The sequence below is a fragment of the Pinus tabuliformis genome, chromosome Q, assembly GCF_031772625.1.
Source record: "Pinus tabuliformis cultivar Carrire ecotype Pingquan chromosome Q, CPIR1, whole genome shotgun sequence".
NCBI lineage: Eukaryota > Viridiplantae > Streptophyta > Pinopsida > Pinales > Pinaceae > Pinus > Pinus tabuliformis.
The window spans coordinates 839191112-839213213 of NC_142296.1; the positions used below are offsets into that span (position 1 = coordinate 839191112).

Here is a 22102-nt window from a genome sequence, read left to right on the forward strand (position 1 = left end):
TAATATTTAATTGTCCATATATATATATGAGACAATTGAAAGTAGAAATTTATTATTCTTAAATTCCTTAGATAGGTGACACATATATATAAAAAGCGAAAAAAAAGTTTAGTTCTGAATATACCTTTAAGAATTTACTACCTTTCAATATATGATAGATTTAAGGTTAGCATTAATATTAATTAAAACATTTTAATAATATGAATATAAAAGATATGCAATTAGCTTTATATTTAAGATAAAGTTGAAAAATAATATATACTTATCTATTTTAACTCTAAATTTGTTTTTCAAATTACTACAAATTTATTAAATAATTATTTTTTCCCTCTTTCCAACAATTTATTATAGTAATCACTCTTATATCATAACCCTGTTTATCTTTTTATTTAATTAATTAAACTGCTTACTTCGTACCTTTTCTTGCAACATATTATATTAATTGTTTTTATCTTTTTATTAAATACTTTTTTTGGTAAATTTGGTAGATCCTTCCATTTTCATTAAAATATAAGAAAGTTACATCCACATATGAATAGTTAGGTGGCCTCAACGTGCCCAAAGGGAAACCAAGTCTGTTGGTCACCTAACACCTAACAGCATGATAAACCATCTAGTAGCAAAAAATAATAAGTTTTTCTACCCAAGCTATAGAAGTCTGTATGTCTTTTCCTTGTCCAAATACTATTTGTCTATGAACATAAAAAACAATATTTTGGAAATTAAAACCTATCCGCATATATAATAATAAAAAATTGAAACCATCTAGCAAACTACTCTTCTCCCTCGACAGATGCAGACTCTACCGGAGTCGGATCCTTAACATTGGAACCCCGCAGTATTGTCTGTGAAAGAAGGCAAGGGAGGTGATCCTCGATTCAACGAAGGCGTCCATCTTGTTTTTGCAGCTGAAATTGTAGTTTCTAGAAGTCCTGCATCGCTATTGCCATACTCACTGATATCTACTCCAAGGCCTTTTCCAAGATACTTTTCATAGACCAGTACAGGTACAAAGTCTGTTTAAACTGGGTAACGCGCTCTCGGGTATGCCTGGGATCCGACACCATCGCCCGCCAATCCTCCATCTCAATGTCCATTGAGCCCTCTTGTCGGTTCAAATCAACTTCCCACTCCTCGATTAACCGCCTAATTTCCTTGCTGGTCCCTTCACGATATGCTGTGGCCTCATCGTTTATGACGCTGGCTAACGGTTTGCAGCCCCTCATTTTGCCCCCAGAGGAGTTGGGGCTGCTCCTCCTGTGCAGTCACTCGGGTTCTCCTGCCACGACCTCTAACATTCGCAGCCCGTGCCATTGCCATGAACTCATAGTGCGTAGTGAAAAGGTGGGTATGGCGAAATGCTTGTACAGGCGGTGGCCCAAGCCTAGAAGCTTTTTGCTTTAGGTGACCCTACCGCCCCACACACCTGCCATGGGAGAAGCATGGAACAATAATTTCCATGATAAAATTTGAGGAACTTCCTTCGGTCTTATCTCATGCACCCCATCCTTGCCATCCAACCCAAACAGAGACTCAACTTCCACAAGCCAGAACCAATTATCATAGTAATCAGAAGAAGAATTTAAGAGACCAATGAGACTTACATCATAAGTGCAGTCCCTGTACCCAGACCGTCACAAATCTTCGTATTTAAGCCTGCAAAGACTTCCACAGAGGCGAAAGGCATGGGAATTGTCAAGACAGAGAGAGAAAAACTTACGGTTCCGGGGCCAACATACATGTAGGGAGCAAAACTTCAACCCATCCCCAGGAAATAAAATGAAACTAAGCCTAGAGACAAAGCTGACGATGACCCATCCCCAAACCCCAAGATTATCAAACCAAACCAGAAAAAGAAGGTCCTAAGGGCTGACGATAGATGCACAAATCCCATGTAACCCCATCCGAGAACGAAGAATTTCGAACCGAACAGACACAGAAACCATGTTTGTCAACATGGCATACTGCATCAAGGAAACAAGCACCGAAAACTTCCTGAAACCCCATTTGCTCCCAACCTCAGGCAAGTCGACACTATGCAAACCCAAATCCCATAACCAGACAAGCTGATGCATGGAGGAGGGACAGAAGAAGCAGGACACATACTAGTTTACCCTCACCCGAAGAAGATTAACCCACCACCTCACTTGGAGCCGTGTCGTTCCTCTGCACTCAACGTCACCCTTCCACTCTTTACCTTGGATAAAGAACCTACCATCAACTCTCACAAAGCGCTTGACACAATGCCAAACCCAAGACACAATGTCGCTGCCACCTCCTGTGAGAGTATTAACCTCTTGCATGCAAGGAGCCACCGTACCTATCGCCTCGAGCATGTGGAGGGTGGTGGGTTTGTACCCCAAGGTCCTTCGCATTTAACTACCTTGATAGGAGTGCTGTCCAGCTCACACCCTAATCAAATTTTTTTATTATTAAACTTATTATAACATATAAATATGACAAGATCGTGACATTACCAACATGTAACTCTTATTATTTATTATTGACATAAAGCCTTAATTTTATATATTTTTTTCAAATTTATATTTTGTATCTTATTTTTATATCTACCATTCAAAATTAAACTACACAAAAATAGTGTAATAAAGGATTTCAACCCAAAAAAAAAAAAAATTTCAAATTAAAAAAAATTATTTTTTATATAATAATTTCACCAAAACTTTATAATTTTTTTAACAAAACAGAAAACAATATAACCGGTGTATACAAATATTTATGATGTTGTTTACCAATATACAATATTTATGATGTTTACAAATTTAGTGGATTTGGTTATTTTGATAGTTTTTGGATAAATTTTTTAATTTTAACGCTTACAAATTCCTCTAAAAATATTCATTACTCAGAAATTAATATTTCAACTATTCTTCCTCTAAAAATATTCAATACTCAGAAATTAATATTTCAGCTTTTCTTCCTTCACTATATTGGATCTCTATTCATAAATATTAATTTAATTTGAGTTAACAATATGAAACGCCTTAAAACACAATCAACGCATGGAGCGGTGTGACTATCCAAACATTAACATTATTGGTTGACATACTCCTAAACTCACATATATCGGGATTCTGATGGATTCTGATTATCACATTTGTGACTTGTTTGGAGCGCCATTCTCATTGGTTGACATACTCCTATACTCACATATACTGACTACCCTGAAGTTGCCATCGTAGAAGCGATGGACGAAGAAGAAGGAGTGGGCCGTGTAAGATTTGGGGTGTTGGCATGTGCGGACATCGTTCGAAAGGTTGGGAGAGCAATCGGTATGGCGAAGGGGGCGACCATTCATGCCTTGGGGAGTCGATCTCTGGAGAAAGCCCAGGCCTTCGCGGCTCATAACAGTTTCCCAACACGCACGAAACTCTATGGGAGTTATCAGGAGGTCATAGACAATGCAGATGTGGATGTGGTGTACATCCCTCTGCCCACAACTCTCCACCTTGAGTGGGTCGTCAAGGCTGCCCAGAACAAAAAACATGTTCTGCTGGAGAAACCCCCCGCCCTCACCGTTGAAGATATGGATAAGATGATAGAAGCCTGTGATCGCAATGGAGTTCAATTGATGGATGGCACAATGTGGGTGCATCATCCTCGAACCACCAGAATGGCGGAGCTCCTCAACAACTCTCAGCTTTTTGGCAACGTGAAAGAGGTACTACTAACAATACTTTTGACCATGTATGTATGCCTTTATGTATATATCTATCTTTACATTATCTGATAGGGCAGGGCATTGGCAGTGAATTCGTATCTTATTGGAAAAGAGTTCTGTATGAGAATAGTTCGTTATTAATGTGTATGTGGCGTGCATGCCCTTACCCTCAATGAGAATATTACATTGAGATGTAGTGAGCTTACCCTTAGCTAAGGTGCTGTAATTGAGGGAATCTATTCTACCAAATATGCCCGGCGATTGAACCTTGTCCCATCTGCAGGAAGGTCTTCACAGGCAAGATGGCCCAGGAGCACGGGCAAGACAGTCTACAAGCAGTGAAACATGTCCCTTTGGGCATTTGAATCTTGAACCAAGACCCATTGACCCTTTGGGGATCTGAACCTTGAACTAAAACTCATTGACAATTCGTAATATTTAATTTTGGAATGGCTTTGAATTTTTGGTGGATTCAGGAAAATACACAAATCATTTTCAATTCCGCATTCATAGAAGATAATAGTTACATATGGTTATATTTTATAGGAATGATGCATTAACGGCCTATGTTGACCCTCCCAAACTAGGAGAATATCATTGCTAATAATCCTGAAGTTACATTTAAGTCTGAGCTTTGCCATTTAAAAAAAAAATAAATCCTTTTATCATCATAAGAGCAATATTACACAGAAAGCCATAAACTCTCTACTGCCGTGGCCTGCCATACTGGAAACCAGACCAAACCAACAACAGTCGAGGAGAGATTTAGTCCAAAATATGCTATTCAAAACCAAATGAGAGCCATCATAACGACTAAGATTGGCTCTGCTAGTAGAGACATGTTTGAGATACCTGAAAATCGGGCTTCAATACATATAGCCCATTACACACTTTAAACATAAGAATTTGTAATGCTAAGATAATAGACAACATAGTAGCAGAAACCTGCATCATGGCAACAGAAAACAATTTAAACAAAATTAAGGTGAGGTGGAGACCTTGATCGGATCATGAGCAGCTAGACCAGCAGAAGGAGCAAGGGTTATTGAGACGAGTGAGCACACTTTCTATGCATGCAAGCCTATCATCCATGTCCATGTGTTCCATTTGTATCTCATTGAGTTGAAACATGATCACCTGCTTTGCTTCACTTCTCCGTATAGCAAGCACACATTGATTTTGCCAACCCTTGGTGTGCCCAAGATCTGGCACCCAGTCTGCCAATGAAGCTAAAACCTTGGCTTCAGCTGCTGCTTCTCACTTAGTCATGACCTCCTCTCCAACAGATTGAATTATTTCATGAATTGCAGGAGGAGTTTGTTGATGGTAGAGATGAGCAAAAGCACATGCCCGAGAGCAAGCACGAGAGCCACCAAGAGTTCCTTTGGAGCTAGCTCGTGGCACAAACGAGCTCTTTGCCTCGATATGGGGGAAAATTAGAGTGTTGTCCAAGATAGGGGGGAAAAAGCGTTGCCAAGACATGGGAAGGTTTGTTGAAGGGCTTGGGCCAAGAATGCAGGGTCGAGAACTTGAGAGAGCAGGCATGGGAAAGGCTATAGAGAAACAACGAGAAAGGAAATGAGGTCTGCACGAGAAGGTGGGCAGAGGGGAGAGGGTGACAATGCAGAGGGGGAGACCAATACCTAGGAGAGAGATTGAGAAAAATGACCAAGCATTTAACTTCTCTAACACAAAGTTGAATAAGGCAAGCTTGACACCTTCATACATGCATAGTAAACCATTATTAAAAATTGAAACTGGAAACACTGGATTGGCTACTTACCCAAGCAACCTAAAATGAGCCAACAAGCTGCCTCAAGTATCTTGAGCTATGGTAGCTTGGGAGGTATTCTTCACTAGCTTGGTGTATTAGCTTGTGAAGAGCACTAATCAACCTTATGGATGCTTTCTTAAGTGGAGTAAGTGATTATTGAACTCCTTTTTAAGTTTGAACTTAGGAAAAGTGCGTTTGATGTGTTATATTCTTTTGTTGACTTATTGGGCCAAAGTCTAAGGTTATGGAGGTAAATAATTTAAGTGACCAAGACCTAATCTAAGCCATTGATCTCAACAAGCGAGATAAGGGATGATCTCATCCCTCCATCTCTTTGGAGTGCTAGGGTTTGATTAGGAGGCTTAGGGGAGTTTGTTATAAGTCATACCCATGAGGTGAAGGCGCATCATTTGAGAAAGGGTGAATTGGGCAGATCGATTTGTTGAGAGAGAGAGAGAGAGATAGAGAAAGGGAGTGACTAGTTTTGGTGGAAGACGGAGGGATTTACCAGGAAAATTATGAGCAACCAAGCCAAGTGAAACAGGGCCATGTGAGCTAAGTGACGCATGCCACGTGTAGGGTGACACAAACATTACATAGTGCTTGATTTCAGTTGGGTTTGGTGAGGCCATACAACTGGGTATTCGCTACGAGAATTACTCCTGTGGAGCTTTGTAATTTTTTAAGAAAATTCCATATCTTCTTGAGCTAATAAGAACAAACTCATTGCTGGTTTTTCTCTTTATGGGTTTCCAGGGTAAAAATTGTGTCAATTGTGTGATCATTGTTCCTATTGTTTTTGCTGTGCATTTTACTTGTTAAAGAGTCCAGTAGTGGTTAGTTTACAAATTAGAATTTATTAGTTATTTCAATTTATTTATGGGTATAAAATTTGTTGGGAACTAATTTTTGCGCCAGTCTTAGGAAATTTACATGGTATTACAATGCCCTTGGAGAGCAGGGGACATATTTGATACAGTGTTAAGAGGTTAGCTTGTGGTTGTGCAGAGCAACGATCTAGGGTTAGCGTAGAGGTTGAGTGACTTAGAGGTTTTTCAGTCATGGCCATAGTGTTACGCTTTGAGGACATGTTAGAGGGTGCATCAAACTTCACAACCTAGAGAGAACGCATTGCTTTTGTGTTGGAGGAGAACGAGATTTGGTACCTCGTTGGTTAGGTGCAACATCCCTCGGTTGATTTAGCACAACTTGTCATGTATAAGAAGCAGGATGTGAAGGCTAGGTGCATCATCTTGGACGGGGTGAAGGACCACATAATCCCTCACCTTTTTGGGAAGAAGTCTGCTAGAGAAATGTGGGAGTCTCTCACAAAGCTCTATCAAAGCGACAACTAGAACAAAAAGATGGTACTCCGAAAGAAATTGAGGAGCACCAAGATGGCTAGGGCAGAATGAGTGGCTTCATAGCCCACTCACATTACTTAGATAAGGGACGAGCTTGCAGTTGCGAGGGAGATTGTACAAGGCCTAGTATTGGTGCGCATATCACTAAATAGATTCACGAAGCAGTGGAATGTTTTCATCAAGGGGGTTGTGGTGAGGGAGTGTCTCCCTAATGGGGGCGGTTGTGGGATGACTTCATCCAAGAAGAAACAAGAGTGGGACCTCAGTAGAGTGGTGCTTCCAAGAATGAGGATGAGGAGAACTTGGCGCTTGTAGGCAAAGGCAAGAGCAAGCCCAAGAAGAAGGGCTCCAACAGTAGTGGGGTGGCCTCCAAGGGAAAGAAGGATGTGGACTTCAGTAAAGTGAAGTGTTTTTCCTATCACAAGATGGGGCATTTTGTGAGTCAATGTCCCAACAAGAAGAAGAAGAAGACCAAGTCACAAGTGGTGGCCTTAGTGGAGATTAAAGAATTCTCAAGCAGATTTGAGGAAGACTTCAGCCTCATTGCATGTCTATCGAGCTCAGTGACCACATGAGTGTGGTACATAGATAGTGGTGCCTCATGCCATATGACAGGGGTGCGTGAGTTCTTTAATAGGTTGTGGGAGGAGGACATTGATCTCTGCATCGAATTGGGCAATGATGCTAAGTACAAGGCAACATGTTGTCGTACTGTCATGTTTCAGAGTGAGTCTGGCAAACCCCTCAAAGTGACAGAGGTGCTCTATGTTCCAAGACTAACCAAGAACCTCTTGTTAGTATCAACCTTGGAGGACAAAGGGTATGTGGTGACCTTCTACGAAGGGAAAGTCTACATCCAACTTGACGGTGCGAAGGGAAAGTGCGTAAGGCCAAACTGTACAGGTTGCAATTTGAGCTAGCGAGAGCATTAGTGAGCACAAGTTGTGATTTGGGGGAGCTATGGCAAAGGAGGGTGGTGTATCTTCATCATGGAGTGCTTAATGTGCTCAGGCATACAGTGACACAACTACTAGAGTTTAGCGCAAAGAGGCATGACCCATGCAAAGGTTGCGCTATGGGAAAATATGCCAAGTCAATTTTCCTGCTTAATGATAGCATATTCAGAATGTGTTGGATCTTATACATTTGGACATATGTGGGCCTATGTCCTCCGTATCCCTTAGTGGATACAATTATTTTGTCATGTTTATTGATGTTTACTCTAGGAAGACCTAGATTTATTTCCTCAAAACCAAGGACGAGGTCTTTGATAAATTCCAAAAGTTCAAAGGTCTTGTGGAGAATCATATGGGGAGAAAGATTCAAGTGTTGCGATTAGAAAATGAGGGTAAATACACCTTGAATGCCTTCATTGAGTTTTTTGCGAGTGCGGGGATAAAAAAGGTGCTCATTGTTCCTTATAATCCTCAGCAAAATGGAGAAGCAAAGAGGAAGAACAGAGCTATAGTTGGGGCCGCATGGGCTATGTTGCATGATCAGGGGCTACCCATGTTTTTGTAGGTTGAGGCTTGCAATACTGTAGTGTACATTAAAAAAAGGAGTCTCGATAACGTTTTGGGAAGGATGACTCCTAAGGAGGCATGCACAGGCAGGAAATTGGGTGTGGGAAAATTTAGGATATTTGGGTGTCTAGTGTATTGTCATGTTCCTTCTAAGAAGAGAAAGAAGTTGGAGATGACTGTAGAGAAGGGGATCTTCGTTGGATACAATGAGACTTCCAAAGCCTACACATACTAGTGTCGAAGAAGATAGTGGTGCACAAGGATGTACAGTTTGAGGAGGAGAGGGCTTTCAGGAAGTCCACACAGGATGGTGATCTAGCATATGCTGGAGGTTAGGACTCGCAGGGACAAAAGGAGGAGAGTAGAGAGGATCTAGGTCCATAGGTACATGGTACATGTATTGGTACATAGGCTTTTCCGGAGGACGAGGAGGAGCAAGAAGATATTGTTCCACAGGATGAGCCTTCCACATCAGGCAGGGGGTGGCCTAGGTGGGCTATGCAAACATTGAGAGATGCCAGGGATGTGGGGCCTCTTAAGAGGCCTACCAGGGAGAGCAAGCCACCACAAAGATACAATGGCTACATGGCACTCATGACAGAGTTGATAGATGTAGAGCCTTCCAGTTTTTAGGAGATTACTGATCAACAAGTTTGGCAAGATTCCATGGTGGAGTAGTATGCCTCCTTCATGAAAAATGATATTTGGGAGGCAGTGCCACGACCAGAGGGCAAGAGGGTGGTTGGATCACGATGGATCAACAAGATTAAACACGCAACTAATGGAAACATGGAGAAGTTCAAGGCGCTCTTCATGGCTAAGGGGTTCTCATAATGAGAGGGAGTTGACTATGAGGAGACATTCGCCCATGTAGCTAAATATACCTTGATTTAGGGTATTATCTCTATAGCAACAAATATGGGTTCAAGAGTGCATCAAATGGATATCAAGATTGCCTTTCTCAATGGGATCTGTTATCACTCAAGGAAAACCCTGGCTGCAGGGAAAAATCCTAAGGTAACCTCAAACCACTTTTAGGTTGAAAGCTGGCCCTTCAATCTGGAGGGGGATCTCTTCATAAAACTCAACTACTCTATTGTCACTATAGTAGGTTTCCCCAATTGAGTTCAGGTGGCCAGATTTGGATTTGGGTATAAGATGGTTGGATGATCCTCAAAAGTTACCATGGAGTCAAACTATCAACCAAATGAAATCACAGATCTAATGAGCAATTTGCACAAAGCATGGGAGTAACACGTCCTTTGACTGTTTTGGAGATTTAGAAGAAAGGAGGACTGGGAGAAAACAAAGCTTATAAGAGCTGAGAACAACAAGTATTTAATGGTTGATAATTTAAGAGAGGAGCATCAAATGAAATCCAATCTCATTAAACTAACATTTCAGACATGAAAGAGACAATTAATAACAGAGAAATACTGACAGGGAAATGAAACACATGAGTTTTATACTAGCTGCTCATCAAACACTGCAAATACATTTAAGATTGCTCAAACATATCCAGACTACAAGTAATTTTCCAAAAGATTTCCAACCTTTTTCATTATTCATAAACTGTCTTTATAGAGTTTCACATAACAGTTTGCAAAATAATAGAAACCTCATAATTACAATACTGAGATATTTAAAATATCCTTTGGGTTCATGCATAAAAATAAACTTAGAAAATATCTAATGAATCCTAGAAAAATGTAGGCAAAAATAAAGTGATCTGGTCAACTGATTTGCTGGAAAATAGAACAGGTCCCTCTGTAGGTTATCATCATCGTATCAATCAAAACAGGTCCCTCTGTCTACTCTGTCAACACTGTTCTTGGATGTGCTTTGTTGTTTTGCGGTTTTCTGGAAAAATTGCTGACAATCGGGAGATAAACCTTTTCAAATATTGCTGACAACGGAGATGTCAGCATCTCTATTTTGCCCCAAAATCGCTGATAGACACACTGCCAGCCTTCCCTTTAGGTTTCCTTTGTTTTCAGAAAGAAAAAGCGGAATTGTATTATACTGAGTCTGTATAACAACAACAGATAATACATTATATGCAGATTAAGAAAACATAGGACATAAAACCAGAGGATGAGGACTTATGAGCAAATTGCCAAAACTGGAAAATACGCAGATACAAAGATACCACTAGCACCAGCTGGGAGCAAAAATAGAGGGAGATATAGCCATTCAAAATCGTACAGATACCAGGAAAAAGCAAAAAGATGAAATAAATATAGATCAGAATGACAAATAGAAAGAGATTAAAAACCCGAGCTACAGAAATCCTGAATAATAAAGGACTCCTCGCCATCTGAAACCTTCATGGACCATGAACCTGAACCATGAAGAAGACCCTCCTTTGACAGGTAGTCCGCTTGCTAGTTCTGAGCTCTGTAGATTTGCTGAATGGTACACCCTCTCATAAGTCCCCAAAGAAACATAATCCTATCCATTCAGACTGCGAGGTGAGGGCACCTGATGAAGCTTTTACCATTGACATGATCGAACATAGATTTGGAGTCCCCGAAGATAGAGATGGCATGAATGTCAAAAAAGATACAGCAGGCGAGAAGACCCGCAAGGGCCTTCGCCTCTGCCAAGCTGTTTGTTCCCTTACTTGCATTCCAAGAAAGACTATATTGAAGGTTCTCATCCATAATTATGACCGCCCCACAACCGCATTAGTTTTGTTGGGCAGCGCCATCAAAAAAGGCCCTCGGGTGCCTGAGAAGAGAATCTACCTGCCTATTTCTGTTGACATCTTTCGATTTTGGAAGCTTTTTGGGGACCGAGTCATATATGAGAATTATGTGTTGTAAAATATCCTTGAGAGGCTCCTTTGCTTCTTTGAAAATTATATTGTTCCTCCACCTCCAGGCACACCATAGAACAATTATAATGATCGATCTCCATGATTCTCTTTGCCTACTCCACCAATCAAAAGCATCCTGTGTAGCTCGGCCCATGCCACTTCCTTTTCTTCAAATTCTCCCAAGACATGTTTTTATTATAAAACACCAGCCATGAAAAGTATATAAATTTGGGAGAGCATCTTGATCTCCAAAACGTTGTTGGGAAAGTGGGATAAGAGTGTAAAGACTTCAAATCAATCATATCTTCATAAATATCCTTTACACATACCTGTATATTTGCGTTTGGCGGATTCCATACTAAAAAGTCCTGCGGCCTGGACCGGAGAAACCTGCAACTTCTCAGACCGTTTTTGACTGAGTTCCATTGACTTAACATAGACTCCGGCAACCCAAGATCATCAGCCGATTTCCATATAGGGAGAGGACCTTGCCAACCTGCAATCAACTTATCCCACATGAAGAAGCCTTTACTATGGATGAAAAAAAGAATCCTTTCGGGAATTGATATGCTCTCATGCTCGCTCATGATGGGATCTATTCCGATAAGGATTCTATTACCAGATTGAAACCGCCACTTTAGGTTCCTTAAGAAGTATTGCTCAATTTTACGGAAGCTGAGCCAGATGGTAGAGCCATACTTTGCACCAATCCTCTCTAAACGAAACCAATATTCCATGCCTTTTCCTTTCATGTATTTCATCTTAATGGTGTTGCTCCATGGCCCATCCTCGTAGATACCCCTCCACAAAGATTTGCACAGGAGCGCTTTCCCGAAGGTCCTCAAATCCAATAAACCCCATCCACCTGTAATCTTCGGTCTAGAAATCTTTTCCAAAGTAGTGAGATGATATTTCCTTGAGCTGAATTGCCACCCCATATAAAATTTGCAGTGATCTTGTTCATTTTCTAAATGATGCTTGCCGGAAGGAAGAAAATATGAGCCCAATATACAGCAAGTTGTGAAAGTATTGCTTGATTTAGGACGATTCTTCCAGCCAGAGATAGACATTTATATTCCCAGGCGGATATCTTTTTATAGTATCTATCAATAAGCCATTTCCAATCATCTTTAGAGTAACCCTTTGCCTTTAGATGAAAACCCAGATATTTTACTCCATCCTTGATTGACCTCGTACCGACTCCAAACAAGGCGGAAATCCATTCCACTGTTTCCATATTGACGTCATTGTGGTAAAGAATGGATTTGGCCTTGTTTATTTGTAAGCCGGTGGCCCTTTGAAACCTATATAGAATGTCGTTTAGGCATATCCACGTAATCCTGCACAACATTGCAAATATAAGCACATCATCGACAAATAAATTGTGCGAAATGTAGTTGTTCCTGCATATCTTCACGGGTTTGCAAGTGTTCTGTGAAACAGCCTTATTGATATGAAGGCTAAGAGAGTTCATTGCTAGGATGAACAACAACGGCGATAAGGGGCATCCTTGACGCAACCCCCTTTCTGTTGGGAAAAAAGGGGAAGGGATCCCGTTAATAATGACAACATAATTCACGTTCTCAATACATGCCATAATCTAATTTATGACATTTTATTTCAGACCAATCTTTGCTAATAAACACTTGATAAAACCCCAGTCTAAGCAGCCATAGGCTCTTTTCAAATCAATTTTCAAAATGGCTGCTTCAGATCGGTCTGAGAGCATGGAGAATAGGCTTTCCTGTGTGTTGGCGACAACATCCATTATGTTCCTTCCCTTTAAAAAAGCATGCTGGTCCTTAGATAATGAGCTGGCTAATGTCGTTTTGATCCTTTCTCCTATGATTTTTGTGATAATTTTGAAACATATGTTGCACAAAGATATTGGCCTGAAGTCTTTAAAGGTGTCCGCTTCCATTTTCTTTGGGATGAGAGCTATCTACGTGGATGAAGTAATGTGATGAATGCTGCCTGAGATTCTTGCTGCTTCAACCATCCTCAAAAGATCTAGTTTGATGATGTCAAAAAAGTGTATGAGAATTCTATTGTCCAACTGTCCGGGCCAGGGCATTTATCCTTCTTAAAGGCCTTCATAACTCCTAAAAGCTCCTCCTCTGTTATGGGCTAGAACAACTCTCCATTTTTTTCATCATTAAACATTTGGGGGACCAGATCAATACCCCATAGAATATCCTGAAAGCTGCTATTCTCCCTTCTTTTATATTGGTCTTTAAAATGTCTCACTGCCTCCTTTGAGATTTCTTGTTGAGAGAAGAGAAAACCTCTCTGACCATCACTAATTTCCATATAGAGTTCCTCTCTCGCCTGGCATTTGCATACCTGTGAAAAGATTTGGTGTTCCTATCACCTTCCTTGAGCCAGATCGCCCTGCTCTTTAGCCTCCATGAGGCATCCTCCTTCTTTAGAATATTCTGTTTATTCCTTTCAAGCTCATTTAGTCGGCACCTCATACTGAAAGGGAGAGCGTTGGCTTTCAAAAACTTAGAGATATCGTCCATTTCCTTTTGTATTTCTTGAAGAGCCAATCTGTCCGATTGTCTTTTTTTGTGTTGCCATACCTTTACCACTTTTCTCATTGAGGACATCTTATCTCTAAAATTCATAAAAGGAGGAAGCGAGCTATTTGCAGATAATTCCTTCCAGGCTTTTGTTATTTCTTCGTTGAAAGCTGGGTCCTCTAAGCATGTTATGTTGAATTTAAAGGGATACCCATTCTTGAACCCCTTTTCCCTCCAGCTGAGAGAAATTGGCCTGTGGTCGGAAATGAAAGCATTTTCAATGGATGAGAAAGGCATGCCCATTTTATCGATAATGCTAACATGAACTATAAACCGGTCTATCCCCTTTGCAATGTAGGCCTATTCTATTCTTCCATTGCCCCACGTGGGCAACATTTTGGATGGAGCAACATCTATAAGATTCCTGTGGAGGAATTCATGCTTAATTCGATCTGAGAGCGGATCTGTCTTGCTTTGTTGATCAATGTGTGTGGTTGTTTTTTGTAAAATTGTTGATAGGCATGCTGTCGTCATTTTCCAATAGAATTCATTTTATAACCAGTATTGTTAATTTTAGGAAACAATGGTATGTTCTATGCTTTAGAGCAATTTTACTTCAATTTCTTTATTAGCACAATATCAATATTCAGATTAGCAATCACATCAACATGATAGTAAAATGCAGATAGAACAAACACATAAACAATAGAAGACAAGCCAAGACAAGAGGACACAAGATGTGGAACTAGCCAGGGACAAACCCCAATGTGGGGAAACCCTTGATCAAATCTTCTTTTAGTCTTCAATAGTTCAACAAAGAGAGATAATACAATTTACAAATCTAATAATCTATAACAACAACAAAAGAGCCCTAACCAGAAAAGTCAACACTAGTCAAAATGGCAGATTTGACCCTCGACAAATCGGCCAACTTCAGTCAACTTCGGCCTCCAAACAACAAGATAAACAACCCTCAAAATAGTCAAATTCAGCCCAGTCAAAGTCTGGTCAAACAGCCCACCTGCGGTCAGCCCTCGCTACAGTCAATGCTGGTCAATAGTCAACGTTTAGTCTCGATTTCTATGCCCAGAAATGCGGCCTGCCCAAACAAAGATAGCCCTCACAAAAACACAGTCAAAGGAGGTTAACGCATGCTGCTCAACGCTTGGTCAAATTGTCCAGAAATTCGGTCTCCTGATATTTTGGCCTCTTGAAATTTCGCTCTCCTGAAATTTTGCTCTACTGAAATTTTGGCCTCTTGAAATTTCGCTCTCCTGAAATGTCGGCCTCCTGAAATTTTGCTCTCCTGAAATTTCAGACGTGTGGAGTGAGAGAGGCCCAGAAATCCGTGTGAAGATGAGTGTGTCCAAATGAGGCTAAGTCACCTCTCCTGAAATTTCAGCCTCCTCAAATTTTGCTCTCCCAAAATTTCGGACGCCTGGAGAGAGAGAGGCCCAGAAATCCATACCCAATCAATGAGGAGAGAGAGAGATAAGTTTGAAGATGAGTGTGTCCAAATGAGGCTAAGTCACCTTCTATTTATATGCAACATTGAGGATGAATAGACGTGACTGTTGGGCTTCTGATCCTACATAAGTTTGCTGGCCAACCTTGACAATTTGACCATAATCAAAATAAATTCATAACTTCATTTGTACATGTCAGAATCGGATGATCCTTAGATTAATCCTACACCTCTCAGAGGGAGGAATCCAAGAAAGATATCAGTTGTCATAAATAAGATGACCCATGTGGAGTTTGGCCCTAGTTGCCAACTTTAACAAGTATGCATATCCTGTTTGAAATAGCTGACAGACACACTATCACATTTTTTCAAAAATGCTGACAAAGGCATTGTCAACTCTCCTGATGTTTATATTGCATACAAAAGTGGCAATCCAACTGTCAACAAAATGAAAACTAAGTTTTGATTTTAAACAAGTGGACAAAAATTGTTTCTCATACCCTGGCATATTAGCTGAGGGTACTTGCAGCCTCGAGTAACACATCCAACTTGTCTAACCTCTGCTTCTTGTTCTTTCTAGTCTCCATGGGCTTTGCTTTGGTACCCTGTTTATTTCCTTTAGGGTTTTTAAACTTATTTTCAGACTCTATAGACTTTTTCTTAGATTTTGCAGGTTTCTTATTGATGATCAAGTCTTTTAAAGGCACATCATCTATGTCAATGACTTGCTTAGCTAACTCAGGGTTGCTTTTGAGCTTGATATTGTACCTCTGCTGGTTTGTTGGCCTAGCGTGCTTGTTACCTGGGTTGTCAATGGTTGTTTTCCCTTCAAATTTTCAGGTATAGCTGTGTTTGCAGGGGAATTCTATGAGGGTAGAGCTGAAACATTAGTAGCAACTATGTCGATTTCTGGGCCTTGAAATGGTATGGGCTTTGGCTTATGAAGCCGAGTACTCTTTCTTTGATAAACCTTGGGAGTCTTTGGGGAAATTAAGGTAGATGGGGCTTCAGAGTCTTCATGAATGATAGGAGTCTGGGCAGAAACCTGAGTTTGAGTTTTCTTCATCCTCCTGATGGTTTGGGGTCTGCCCCTTTTTCTCTTGGTAGGTTGAGGCTAGAACCCTCCCCAGAAAAGGAAATGGTTCCAGGTCCTCCCTAGCTTGGCTAAATGGCTTTCTATTAGAAGCTTAATCAAGGCTTTATGATAGACGAAGTGTGATGAAGGGTTAACCCTAGCCCTGTATCTAGCAACCATGTGCTTGAGGCTCTCCAATAAATAGAAACATGGGTTAATTCTAATTTGCCCATCTAAATGAGCCAGGAAGTAAAAATGATATAAATTTATTCTGTTGTAATGACCTTCACAAGTAAAATAGTTCTGACAAAGTCTCAGAGGAGCATACCATTTATTCTGTAGCCAATCTGTTAGGTCCCTATAATACTAGTGATTCCCCCATTACTATTGTCGTTGTATCCCTTATTGTTATTGTTGTGCCTCTATTGTCCCCATATTGTTATTATTGTGCGCCATAGAATCCCACTATTGTTATTTTTGTGCCTTTATATTATTATTGTTAGATCGTCTTTGGTTATATTGGTTATATATAAAAATGATGTTTTGTCATTTGAATCATCTAAGAATTGTTCATTTGTGTAATGTAAAGGAGGTTGCCCCCTCGAAGAGACTTATTTCTAAGGCGTTTATCTCTCTTTTCTATCTTTTTGTGAGCTGGTTTCATAACATTTGGTATCATTGCTTTGGATTTTAGGGTTTCGCTGCTCCACACAGGTCATTGTGGAATTTTCGCTATAACTTTTTCGCTACAAAGTTTCAGAAATTAAAACAAAAACCGATTTGACCTGAAATCGTTCTGAACCTCGAGTCTAAATTTTAGATTTTCTCTCGCTATATTTTCGGAGATATGATCCCTTGGATTCTAGTCTTGTAGGATCTCTCTTACTGACTATTTGTCTTTAGGGATGGTATTTCATGGGAAACCCTAATTTTTGTTGCATGGTCCTGCTCCCTCATAGGCTCATCCACATATACTGCCCCCTTTCCACTCATTATAACCCCATTCATCATTTCTCCCACCTGGGTCCGCATTCCTCCACTGGGTCCACATAGGGCTAGCTCTCCCCTTCCCCTTACCCACACCTTAGGTCAGGCCTGGAATGATGCCCCAGAGGTTGATGCAGCTAAAAACAAAAGTAAAAGCATAAATGGCCACATTCAGGAAAATGTACCACAAAATGCAAAAGATGGCCAAGACAAACACATTTAACACGTGGGCAAAAGCCAATACATGAGCTCTACCCCATCATAATGGCCATCGCCCTAGTTCCTACAAGTTCTATGAGCCTCCTTCATCATGCCAGAACCCATGATTGTCCCAACCCCTGGTGGGCAATAAATCGCCCTGCCTTAAAAGGGGGTATCCCAGCTATATCTCACACATCATGCCCTTGCCCCTTGAGCCCCAAGCAATTAATTAAAGAAAAATCATAAAAAGGCAAAAAATGCATATAAAGAACGGTGGAAAAATCAAGACCAGGGCACCTTATGTACCATGATTGCTCCTTCCTATACATTATATACCTAAGTCTGAGCTTCCCTTCTACTCGCTACCCTTGTACCCCAACATGTGGCCCAAAGCTACCACTTCTCATTCGCTACTCCATTCACCTCTTTATCAAATGCCACCACCTTTTAAAGGATGTACTTGGACATATTATCCCCTTTAAAAGTATAAACCACCTAATGGGATACTCGGTTAACCCCATTTGGAGTTTGGAGATATTAGCACATGCCAAAGCCCACTATGGAAGGGCAGGCCATTATGAAGTCCCCATTTGTGGTCCATGGTTTGTAAGTTCTTTTACTCGATTTCCTTGATGACTTGTTGTACTGGAAGGCTAAGGGACGCATTGGATCTTATGCAGGATTGCAGATGGTCTCCATCTTGGGTTTGGTCTCCCTATACGGGTTCCTAACCGTCCATAGGGTTATATTGGCACATGTAGGGTGTATGTTGAGAGCCATGGGCCTTTACAACAGTAGAAATCACTCCATGGATCCCTAAAGATGTTTAGAGATTGTTTGAGATTCACCTATTAGACGAGGAAGAAGCACCTGGTTCACCTTTGCCCAGCGAACCCCACAGATATACCATGCACTTGGTAGCTGACCCAAGACTTGTAGGATGATGTGGCATCACCTACACCATCATCGAAGCCCTTACAGATGGTCTACAAGCATCTTCTACTTACTTGGAGACCCATGAGGTCACTTGTGTGCCCTCACAACCATTGGGAGCACCATAGGTTTATTATGTGGAGAACAAGGGGCCAACCTCTTGTCCATGAATTTTGGAAATCCAACTCATCATTTTGGCACTTATGGACTTCATCAGGCCTCCTAGAAAGCCCAACGACAAATACATTATTGATTATTCGACCTCTTGTGAGGCTTATTATTTTATTTATGAGCTATTTTGGTGGGCTTCTCACCAATAGATAGTTATTTGCACATTTTTTTAATTGATGGGCTAATGTAGGCTCAAATTAGGTAATTCGAACTCCTAATGAATGTAGAAATAGGAGAGAAATCAATTCATTTGTATCATCACTTGGATTTGGAACTAGTATCTCTTTAGAGATTTTTGCTATCTTTATTGGAGGATGAATTTTTGGAGCATGGAATGAATTTTGATGTTTGGATAATTTTCATATGTCTTGGAGCTTCTTGATGGCAATTTTTTGGATGGTTGGATATATTCTTACACATGTAAGTACATTTTAATGCTATTCTTTCTTTCTAATTTTGTCACATACATTGTCGCTGGGATTTCACCATACTAGGGCCTATTTGCTGCATCTCTTATGCGAAGTTGTGTTTATGGATAGTGAATGCTTCATGTATGGGCCATGTATAATGAATGAATGTTCCTAGGGATGTTTCACTATTGAAATTCATCTTGACAAGCCATTTATCTTGCAAAACGAAGTATAATGTCTTTGAAGTTGCTTTTGCTGCTTCCATAGTGCCAAGCGAAGTTTTCTTTGAGGCCTCCTTGACCTAGAAAATTCAAAGGTCCATAGTCATAATTCTACTTGACTCCAATCTCCGCAAAGGATTAGGCACTGGTCCATCCAAAGGTGATCACCTTAAACTTATTTTTCATCTCCCCTTTCCACTTTTCCAGGTCTAGTCCTCTAGGTCACCTAGGGCATCACTTATCTCATGATCTAGCCATCCAAAGACTTCGATTTCATTGTCCAGAACTGTGTTGGTGTGTCCTCAAGAAGCCCTCTAGATTTCATGAAATTCCAATAGTGGGCTCTTGAGATATCTCAAGCCTTAGCTCGAAGACCAATTCTTGCCCTTAGTTTCCCTTAGGCTAGAAACCTCACTGGGATCTTTGCATTGCCTTTCATTGAAAATTCATTCTTTGATCCCTTTCCCCTCCCTAATTAGGTCGAGCATATCCTTGGTTGCTAAACTCCCTCCCCTTGACGTAACTTGGGTCCACTTGGTCCCATATCTTATCAAAGTCAACTCTTCAAAAATCGCTTGGGAAACCATGTTCCAAAAAGATTTTAGGGTTTAGGAAGCTCCTTTACAAGTCACATTCGCTAAGCCAATCCCTCAAATCCCTATTCCCCTATCCTAGAGAACGTTGAACCTTGCTCAAGAAGCAAGCAAGTCCCACTCTTGAGTCTCTCCTAGAAAAGGGTCATCGAGATCACTTCACACCCATCTTACTTGATCTATCGGATATCCTTCATAAGTGATTCTCTATATATAAGGTCTCCTCCCATTGGTGAAAGTCCATAAAGAGAGGAAGCTTTAGCTGTGGTGACAATGGGCTTTAGCTTCATTGTTGCCCTTAGCCTAGTAGTAACCCTTAAAGGATCCCCTTTTAGGACCTCTGCTAGTTTGAGCGGTAACACTCCCCTTTAGGAATCCCCTTTAGGCCCTCTGTTGGTTTGAGCGGTAACATTTTGGCGTCGTTGCTGGGGACACCAGACGCTTGTTTTATTCCCCATATGACATTATTGATATATCATTTGGCGACTGCATTGGAAGAACGAAGCCCTAGTTCTTCATTGAACTTTAAGGTCAATGCTTGTAGGGTGAAGCAAGCATCTCTCTAGGCATCTCTACATTCACCCTGGCGACTCCATATCTAAGATCTTACGAAGATTTGCATGGCAATAAATGGCTCATTGGAGAGGCCTATTTTATATGTTTCAAGATGATGATCCTCAAGATGTCATTAGAAGTCAAGAGGAGCCTGACACCCCTCTTAATGAATCTATTGAGGGCCATGAAATTGAGGAGCTTTCTCAATACTCTGAAAGGGGATTGTGGTTCTTCCCAAGATATGATGATCATAGTCCACCTTGTTCCACCCTTGATAATCAAGAAAATGCAAATGTGGATGTGGATAAGCAATCTATCTCGTTATGCTATGAGGAGGGTATGCTCGAGGTTGCTATTCATCGAAAGTTTATGAGCTTGGTGATTGAGTTCTCCATACTTTCATTACATGAAAGGTTGCATGAGTTGGATTCCTCTTTTCCCTCCTTGTTTATGACCATTGATGCATAGTCCTTAAATGTTCCCGCGCCCCATCCTTACCATTCATTAAGCAAATCTTGTAATGGGAAAAGTGATATTTGGGTCCCCTGCCTCATGATTGTTCATAAGGGAAAATGCTTTATATTGATTTAATAATATGTTGGCTACATTGGTTATATGATTATACTTAGCACTTGCATAATGTTATATGCATGTTAGGGTAGGATGCATTGCACGCTGATTTTCGCATTAGAACTAACATCATATGATATTTCTCATGGTAGATTAATTGCATTTAGATTAAAATTTGCATATTTTATTTTTCTGTTGATTTTACGACCTAACTCTAAGCATGGGTGATCATTAGACACCGTGAAAAACATGCTGCCTTGCGGGTTCAATCGTTGATATGTGTAGGTAACAGGTCTATGGTAAATTGCTGGAGTTCTCGTGACCTCCCGTTCGAGTAGCTTCGCCCACTTCTTTGAGAGATCACGTAGGAGAAAATTTTCTCCAAGATGCTCCTCAGCCGACAATCAACAACCCCTTGTAGCCACCAACTAGCACGTTGTGCCACTTCTCCGCCACCTGAGCCAACCATGTGGTTCCTCTCCCATCTGTCATGATCGTATGTTTGAAGGTGGGCCTCTCGAACCTAAAGGTATGCCTTGTCATTTGGTAATTGAGTATTGTAGTTTGCTTATCATGGACACTTCTGGGCATGGATTAATGAGGGGATTCAGTGGAAAGAATGGGCTAGGTTTGTGCTCTTGTTCCATAGACCCCTTTTGGATATTAACCTATTTTGCACTGATTTTGGGGATGAGGGGACGAGTTTCCGGGACGGCTAGTGTGCACCCCCAAATTTTCAGGGGACGATGGGTTGGGGATGGCAAGTGCGACAACTAATTTTATATTTATTAAAAAAAATAAAATTAAATAAAATTTAGTAATACAACATAAACATGAATCAAAATGATAAATTAAAATATAAAAATTAGAACTATTACTTTTTGAAATTCAAATTACAAAATAAAATACTAAAATGATAAATCTAAAGACTAAAGTCTAATACTAATAATATCTAATCGTCATTGAGAATTGTGCATCACAAAAACAAATTTCGTCATCATTGCATAACTTAAGAAGTACTATTAGTTTGTTACAAACTTACAAGTTACAAGTTACAAGTTACAACCTACAGTCTACTACTGTTTAGTATTTACAATTTTACATAATCATTCTATGATGCATGATGAATCATTTCAAAATTTAAATAGCAGTTAAAGCGTAAAAGTAAATAGTACTAAAATTTAATAACGCTGTAAACATGAACAAGTCATTAAAATTTAAATATAAATCTCAAATTAAGA

The 22102-nt window shown here is 40.4% G+C and overlaps 1 protein-coding gene across 1 annotated transcript in view; it reads left to right on the top strand.

The window, feature by feature from the left end:
• Nucleotides 1-3096: 3096 nt before the first annotated feature.
• Nucleotides 3097-22102, top strand: part of LOC149222209 (putative oxidoreductase At4g09670) — a 230563-nt gene continuing 211557 nt past the window's right edge. The window contains exon 1 of the mRNA XM_089385312.1: nucleotides 3097-3679. Within this exon, the coding sequence (XP_089241438.1) occupies nucleotides 3206-3679 (474 nt within the window). The 5' untranslated portion in view covers nucleotides 3097-3205. The remainder of the gene's footprint in view (nucleotides 3680-22102) is intronic.